This window comes from Lepus europaeus, chromosome 5 (genome assembly GCF_033115175.1).
Source record: "Lepus europaeus isolate LE1 chromosome 5, mLepTim1.pri, whole genome shotgun sequence".
Taxonomy (NCBI): domain Eukaryota; kingdom Metazoa; phylum Chordata; class Mammalia; order Lagomorpha; family Leporidae; genus Lepus; species Lepus europaeus.
The window spans coordinates 38919842-38928673 of record NC_084831.1 but is presented as its reverse complement, the minus strand read 5'-3'; the positions used below and the strand labels follow the sequence as shown (position 1 = coordinate 38928673).

The 8832-nt window shown below is 37.9% G+C and overlaps 1 protein-coding gene across 1 annotated transcript in view; it reads right to left on the bottom strand.

Moving 5' to 3' along the window:
- Positions 1–775: 775 nt before the first annotated feature.
- CMPK1 (cytidine/uridine monophosphate kinase 1) overlaps positions 776–8832 on the bottom strand; it is a 29264-nt gene continuing 21207 nt past the window's right edge. The window contains exons 2-6 of the mRNA XM_062191287.1: positions 8031–8177; positions 4376–4528; positions 3094–3170; positions 2761–2857; positions 776–1845 (exon numbers count right to left, since the gene is read on the bottom strand). Coding sequence (XP_062047271.1) covers positions 1804–1845; positions 2761–2857; positions 3094–3170; positions 4376–4528; positions 8031–8177 — 516 coding nt within the window. The 3' untranslated portion in view covers positions 776–1803. The remainder of the gene's footprint in view (positions 1846–2760; positions 2858–3093; positions 3171–4375; positions 4529–8030; positions 8178–8832) is intronic.

Here is an 8832-nt window from a genome sequence, read left to right as displayed (position 1 = left end):
ATAAAGCAAAGCTTCATAATTTAGTAATTACCATGTTTCTTGGTTTCTGGTCTCAATGCCACAGAAAGATATCTGCTGAAAGCACCTAGTACCAGCAGTCTTCTTCAGAACGTTAAGGTTGTTCTCACATCAGTGTAAATATTTAGACTCCCATCTGACAGACTGTCTCACTTATGTGAATAGGAATGCTCTCAGAACCTTAGTCTTTACTCTTGCTTCATGCTATGGCTGCTTGATCCACCAATAAAGCCACTCTGTATTGGGTGGACTGAAATACTGCATTAAAGAACTCATTAAAAAAAAAAAAAAAGAACTCATTATAGTTTCTTCCAAGAACACAAGATGATCTTAACACAAATTTTGGTAGCCAACATGTTACAGTACTCAGGTATCTTGTTTTCTCATGGAAAGTATGTTGACAAAGTTATCATTAATAAGCAAATTTCCTAACACACAGATATAAATGACCATTACAATATAAGAACATCCATTAATTTGTCCTTATTATTTCCAGTGACTTTAAATATAAAATCTAATTATATAAGGAAAAAACTCCCTTGCCCTATTTAACCCTGTGTACCAAATACTATAAGTGCTGAAAATGAGAAACATTTTCAGAAATTTCCTATTAAAAATCTTGGCTGCAACTTAGCATTAGTGAAAGAGGGAAAAGAAAAGAAAGGAAAAAACAAATTTCTCAGAGGTTTTTTTGATGCTTCAACATGATGCCAAAAAAAAAAAAAAAATTACTGAATAAAAGTAGCCAAAAAGGGAATCAAACATTTATGATATATTTATTATTTTTCTGATCAAAGTGCAATGATTTTTAAATTTTCTTAAACAAATAACTATGAAAAAAGTATTCAAGAAAATAAAATACAAATGGGAACTTTAACCATTAAATTGCTTCTTCTAATTTACCCTACCCCTACATTTAGTATAGATAACAAACAAAAACTTTGAAGTGTTAACTAAAATGAGAACTGAATTGTTTTAGCATAAATCTAGCACATGTGTGTCAAGGTTCCACCACTGGGAATTTTATCAAGCTCCATACAATCATGAACATCACATCACAGAGCACAAGGAACACAAGCCATTAGAAGCGGTCCTTGCCCCATACCCTCAAGATTATATCAGAATAAAGCTGATAATTCTGCCAGGCTCTCAGAACCCTCAGGACCCGCAATCCAACTCTTAGAAGCAAAGAGTGTGCCCTGTCATACAACTTTGTACAAATTATAATAAAACAAAGCCTAAACTTTCTTACCCTTCTATAGCAAATGGTCAGTTATTTGCTAAATACTAAAACATCCGTAGGAATCCATTTTATGAGTTTGTTTACCAAGCACATTGTGCAAGGACTGACTACACAAAGAGTTCCTTTGAAATTTGGTCCACAAATTCACTTAACAGATTGGAAATTTAAAACCTGCAAGAAAACAGGAAGTGGGAGTCCCTAATCCTAACATGTTGTAATTACTAAACATGCATATTTAAAAAGTCTTGCTCACAGAAGGCACAGACTATAAAAGGGATCTTTTTGAATAAAAACAAAGGACCAGCTGATACCCTTCTTTGTTTTGTGAGCACCATAACTAAGATTAAGTTAAACCTGAATTCACTGTCTAGTCCTGTGACCAAAACAAATGAACATAAAGAATTTGTCTTTAACTAAATACTTTCCAGCCATTAATCTGAGATGTAATTTTGAAAGATTAAAATTGCCTTCAAAAGGGTTTGTGATAGCAGCTATCAAAGCAATATTCAAGCATGATTTCAAGGAGGCCTTCAGGTTTAGAGTTAGCCTTCTTTGTCAAAAATTTTCACAACTTCATCAAAAACCTGTAAAGGAAAATAGAATTTTAAATGAAGATATTATTAAAATACCATGTAGCTAAATTTCTGTTAAAAATAGTCAACTTTATATAAATTTTCAAATTGTAATTTCTTAGTTTCATCTATTTCACTTCAGACATAAATAACTTATATAACATTACAAATGCGTGGCGTTCAATTTTACTAGTGTTTTTAGAAAAAAAAACATTTCTTGTTAGGCTACCAAAAATTTTACAAAATGTAAACTGAACTGGCTCATCTTCTTAATTCCGATTCTAAAACACTAAGCCTTCTCAGGCATTATTCATTTCTACAGGAAGAGGCAATGAATTAAAAAAGATTCACCAAATCTTCTTCCTCTAGATCTTTCTTTTCTATTTTAATATAAAAGGAAGGAGATTCAAGAAATCAGAGAAAGCGAATTAGGTGAATTAAGAGGTGCAAGAAATATCTGCCGGCCACCATGGACTTGCAAACTACAATTTAGAGATCACTGCCTCACTGAAGGAAGAGAAGTGATGAGTCATGGAAACCCGGCTGCTCTGGGCTGTTTGGGATGGAACAGAAGAAAGCATCTGGGGCTCCTGAGCTAGATGACCTGCCGTTCACATTGCAGATTTAAAAAATGAGCATGAGCCAAATCACAGTATAGTACTCAAAATGCCAATTTTCCAGTGCTTGGGAAAAGAGGTTGGAATGAATAAACCACTCACTTCTCAGGAAAACTCTGAAGTTATAAAACCCATTTCAGACTCTGACATTCAGAAAGGAGAAAAACCTAATTCTTCATTTAGTCTCAAATGTCTTGAAAACTAACTAATCTGTCACAGTATTTCTTTTTCTCCTGCCTACCCCAAAAGAAACAAACACACTTTTAGTTGACTTTTTTTTTCCCCTCAAAGGCAGGCCAGGGATACTCACTTCATCAACAGATTTAGAAGCATCTATTTTCTTGACTTTCCCCATTTCTTCATATAAGTCAATAATTGGCTTTGTTGACTGAAGATAAGTCTGAATTCTGTAAAAGAAACAAATATTGCAGTGTTCTAGGTAAACATCCTTTGTCCTCTGTGTTATAGGCCAGTTCAGAGAACAGCACCAAAACTGACACCGCTGACTCACTCATCAGCTCCTTACAGAAGCCAGTGCACATACTTCAGCATGTTATTTTCTTCTTCTGGACCAAAATGGGGCAGGACTTAATGTGACACTCAGGTTACACACTGGGGTTTAGAGGGGTCATATGCAAAGTACCTCTTTTCCAAGCTTTCTCTGTTGTCATCACTCCTGCCACTACTCTTTCCCCTCTCAAGACATCGCTCAATACAGATCTACAAAGAGATACACAAAGTTACTTCAAAAATAGTGAATTTGACATTCTCTTAACCTGAAAAGAAAAATAAAGTTAGAAGAAATTACAAAAAGAACCCCACATTAAACTGAATATGTCTAATTCATTAATCAACATCTACAGTTCTTTTAAATTTAAACATGTGGTTCAACTTATATAAACTAGGTTAAATAAGTACAGAGCATAGTAAGAACTCATTCATGACTCAGTTTTTCCTGTGTGTATTTTTTTCAAACCGCAATAAAAAGAAGATCAGTATGTGTCTGGTTCCATCTCGGATATGTTATTAACTTATTAGGTATGAATTATATGCCTCACTCAAACCTGGTTCCATTTTTGCTTACTTTTTGATAATTCTATAAATATCCAAATGTTTAAGAGTCAACATATTTGCATTTGAATGAAGCATCCCTTGTTAATTGTGAATAAACATTCCTTAGTTATAAAGCTGTGGTAACATTCTAAAGTTAACTTTGAAGAATAAGTGAAAACATATTTTTGGGGGTTGGAAGAAGAGAGTGACATTTTACAACTCACAGGCTGCAGCAAGTCCAGCAGAGGAACATTTGCAACTCAGCCTACGAATAGCCAGCTTCCTTCAAGGCACCACTTTAGATTCTTATGCACTCAGGCTGTTGGCATTAACTTAATGAAATTTATATTACAGCAGCTGTCAAAAGGCAGGCCTTTTAATTAAATGGTTCCGAGAAATCCATTTAGTTATCCAAAGGCATTTCTGTATGTGTTATGAGAAATGCCAGAAAGAAAAAGAACACTTTCTTGCCTCTTTCCAGATCATTTTACTCATAGAAAACAAATTAGGCTATCTACATTTCTTTAAGATAGAAAGTTTACCAACTTCCCAGAAATGTGTTTCTTTTCCAATAAACAATAACCTAAGGCGAGATACTCTCTGATAACAGTGCATCCTTAAGAAAACGGTTTGGTTTCATTATCTAACATTATTGTGCACATCAATACCTATTTTTAAATGATTCTTATTTTAAAAATAAAGCAACTTTTAAATCTACAAGGTTTCTGATGCCAAATAGTTTTAAATACTCCAACAGAAAGAAGTGCTGCTGTGTCCATCCAATCTATCAATTCAAGAAAATCACTTTGTTTTTTTAACAGTTGACCCTCAGTTGTTTAAAGTCTATGTGGGCAGATAAAGATTTTCATTACCTCATCATTACAGTCAAAAAACAGAACAAAAGATACATCTGCTTTCCCATCCATAGTCTTGTTCCAACCTTGAAGGTTGTCTTGATTTCTTGGAAATCCATCAATTAAGAATTTGTTCTTCTGAGCATTGGCAGCCATGGTCTGATCCATTTCCTAAAGGAAAAAGAAAACTCAGGTTCAACACTAGCAAAACAAGGTTTTGGTTAAGCAAGGTTGTATTTAGATGGGTGTTTGTTTTACAAGTATTATTATTCTTTAAACCACAAGTCAAGAGTGAAAGACGCATATTAAAAAAGTAGACAAGAAGTAAATAAGTCAATGATGGGATTATGGATATGTGCTCCTCTCCTCATACTGTACACACATGCAACTTTTTCTGTAGTTTCCAAAATTCCTATAGTAAGCATATACAACTTCCACATACACACAAACATTCACAAGATTATGAGTAAACAATCAGTAGTAATAAAAGGAAACTAATCACTAATCAATATTTTTGCCTCACAAATTGAGACCCTGATGCTTTTCTTTGCCCTTCCCAAGTCACTTAGCTGTGTTAGGAAGTAAGCTACTTCTACAAGTACTCAGTTCTGCTATAATTCAAGTCCAACAGCAAAATGTTTTGGACAAATATAAAGAAAATTGTTAGTACTAATTTAGTGTAGGATTAATTATTTAAAGATTTATTTAAAAAGCAGAGTCACACAGATGGAGAGACAGAGAGATCTTCTATCCACTGGTACATGCCCAAATGCCCACAATAGCTGGGCCTTGACCAGGCTGAAGCAAGGATCCTGGAACTCCATCCTGGTCTCTCATATGGACAGTGGGATATTTGGGACATCTTCTGTTGCCTTCTCAGGCAAATCAGCAGGAATCTGGATTGGAAGAAGAGTAGCTGGGACTGGAACCAGCACTCCAATGCGGGATGCCGACAACGTTGGCTACAAGCTGTGACTTAACCTCTGCACCATGATGCCCACCTCCTATACTTGAGCTAATTAAACCTAAATCCCACTAGTTGCCCCCAAACAGGTAGAAATTTTAGGAAGATGTCAAGAATAACATATTCCGGCCAGTGTCGCGGCTCAACAGGTTAATCCTCCACCTTGTGGCACCGGCACACCGGGTTCTAGTCCCGGTCGGGGCACCGATCCTGTCCCGGTTGCCCCTCTTCCAGGCCAGCCCTCTGCTATGGCCTGGGAAGGCAGTGGAGGATGGCCCAAGTGCTTGGGCCCTGCACCCCATGGGAAACCAGGAGAAGCACCTGGCTCCCGGCTTTGGATCAGCGCGGTGCGCCGGCCGCAGCGCGCTGGCCGCGGCGGCCATTGGAGGGTGAAACGGCAAAGGAAGACCTTTCTCTCTATCTCTCTCTTTCACTGTCCACTCTGCCTGTCAAAAAAAAAAAAAAAAAAAAAAAAACATATTCCACTAACCTCTTCAAAAGCCTGCATTTGGGTACAATATGAGACTTTGTAAATGGGAGATGCAAACTGCAATCTCCAAGTCCTTGCCACTTCCACTTATCACAGGATTAGCACAGATTCTTGACTCTGACAAATCACAGATGAGCTTCTATTCCAAAGCATGCTGATATTACCCTCCATGCATAAAGCTTTACTGGTTCATGAGACAGAGCAATAGCTGTCAGGACCCCTGATTACTTTCTCTGAGGGTTGGCTTTATCTCAGTATCTAGTTTTCCCTCTAATAATCACCAAATGCTTTGGACCCCACTGACAGGAGTAGAAGACATCAGAAGGCGGCACACCAACGTTATAGTCACTCAACATACCTTCAAGGCCTACTATTAAGGAACATGAAGAGCGGGGTCATGGCTCTTGTCCCTGGGGAGCCTGCAGTCCACTGAGTGACAAATAAGTACACAGAGATGTGTTAAGTTCTATGATGAGGCATGTAAATGGTGCCATGATAAAACAACGAAGTGCAAAATGCCTGAGAAACTGCCAGAGACCTTTATCAAAGAGGTGGCCACAGATGAAACCTAAATATAAATGGCAAGCAAGTCAGGGATCAATGTTTCCTCTAAAGCAGGAGTAGGGAATCTTTTTTCTACAAAAGACCATTTGGATATTTATACCATTATCATGGGCCATACAAAATTAACAACTTAAAAATTAGCCTGTTATAGACTTATTGAATTTCAAATCCCGTCTGCAGTTGCCTTGGCAAGGCCAGAACTGATTTTGTGAGCATAATGTAGCCCCTGGGGCCAAACATTCCCCACCCTGCTCTAAAGGGTGGAAACTAGATGTATTATGGCTCAGAAATGGGAAAACAGGGGCCAGCACTGTGGCGTAGTGGGTAAAGCTTTCGCCTGCAGTGCTGACATCCCATATGAGTGCTGGTTCAAGACCCAGCTGCTCCACTTCTGATCCAGCTCTCTGCTATGGCCTGGGAAAGCAGTAGAAAGATGGCCCAAGTCTTTGGGCCCCTGCATCCAAGTGGGAGACCCAGAAGAAGCTCCTGGCTCCTGGCTTCGGATCAGCCCAGCTCCAGCCATTGCAGCCAACTGGGGAGTGAACCAGTGGATGGAAGACACTCTCTCTCTCTCTCTCTCCGCCTCTGCCTCTCTGTAACTCTGCCTTTCAAATAAATAAATAAATCTTAAAAACAAAAAAGAAATGGGAGAACGTAACAGCAGCATTGATGAATCTGAAGTAAGCTAAATCTTAGGACATGTGTAGAAAGTGGTGGGAGATATGACAGGAAAGAAAGTAGGGGCAAGACTAATGAAGAAAGTCTTAAGCCACATAAAGGATTTTTTGAATTTTATTACAGAAGCAATGTAAGACCATTTATGAATTTTAAGTAAAATAATAACAGGGTTATATTGCCTCTTAGGAAAAAAGAAGATTATAACTATACCAAGTAGGATGAATTAGAAGGGACAAGGATGGATTAAAGGCTAAACAACTAATTAGGAGGTTCTACTGATGGTCAAAGTAAGAAAAAAGAGGAGGCAGACATTTGGCCTAGCAGTTAAGATGCCACATGGAGAGACTTCATCCCATATCAGAGCCTGGCTTCAAGTCCTGGCTCCACTCCTGATTTTCACTCCCTGCTAATGTGCACCCTGGGAGGTAGCAGGTGACGGCACAAGTTGCTGTGTCCCTGCCACCCCTGTGAGATTGCTGGATTGAGTTCTCAGTTTCCAGCTCCTGTATTCTGACTTTAGCCCTGGCTGTTGCCCACATTTTGGGGAGGGACCAAGCAATTGCAAGATCTGTCTCTCTCTCTGTCACTCCGCCTTTCAAATAAATAAAAATCCAATTAAAAAAAAAAAGAGAAGGAATAAGAATGCTTACAAAAAAAAAAAAACAAAAACAAAAAAGAGAGGGAAAGAGAAGAAAAGGGGGACAAAGAAGAAAGGGAGAATAAGTTCATGTTGAGAAGGAAAAGTCAGGTGCATATATATGAATGTTAGGTTGAGTTATAGCTGTTCCTAGACCAAGGCAGGGAAGCCTTGCTACTGTCCAGTTTCTCCACAGGTGAAAGCACAGTTTCCAGTTCGGCCACTCTCCAAGTCCATGACCATCTTCCACTAGCAAGAAAATCTCATTACTTAAAATGAAAGGTAGATTAAATTTCTGTTTCCTTGCTGGTTTGAATTGGTTTGTGTTCAGATTCCTTACCCGCTTTAATAAACTAATGGTTATCTCGACAGGCACAATCTTCCCCTCTTTAATGTACTTTTCAATGAGTTCACCATACTGTGAATCTGGATTCTTCCTTTCATCACGAAGCAGTTCTCCTGCAGAAAGGTGCGTGTAGCCATATTTCTGAAACAAAAATCACATAGGAAAAAATCATAATTTATTCAATTCAGGGCTTGCTTATAAAATAATAAAGAAAAAATGTAAAGAAATTTACTAGGGTCCAGTGTCAGTAGCTGCCTGCGACATTAGCTTCCCGTATGGGTGCTGGTTCATGTGTTGGCTGTCACATGAGAGACCTAGAAGAAGCTCCTGGCTTCCACCTAGCCCAGTGCTGGCTGTTGCAGTCACCTGGTGAGTGAACCAGTGGATGGAAGATCTCTGTCTCTCTCTCTCTCTGTAACTCTGACTTTTGAAATAAATCTTTAAAAAAATTTAATATAGTCCAGCTTGCTCAATAAATACCTATATTCTTTATAAATATAATGTTCACATACCACAAAATTATGTCAAAATTTATCTAACTATTCAAGGCCTTATCTCCTCACTATATCCCTTCACAAACACAGTCAAAGTTTAAATAGTAATACTGTTCAAAGAAACATTTAAAGCTATACCAAAACCCACAAAATTTTAACCATAGTTTGCTGTACCAAACTTCTACAAAATCTCTTTAAAAAGATGTTATTTACCTATTTTTGTAAAATAGAGGGACAGAAAAATGGAGGGAGAGAGGGAGAGATAAAGATTTTTCATCTTCTGGTTCATTCCCCAAATGCCT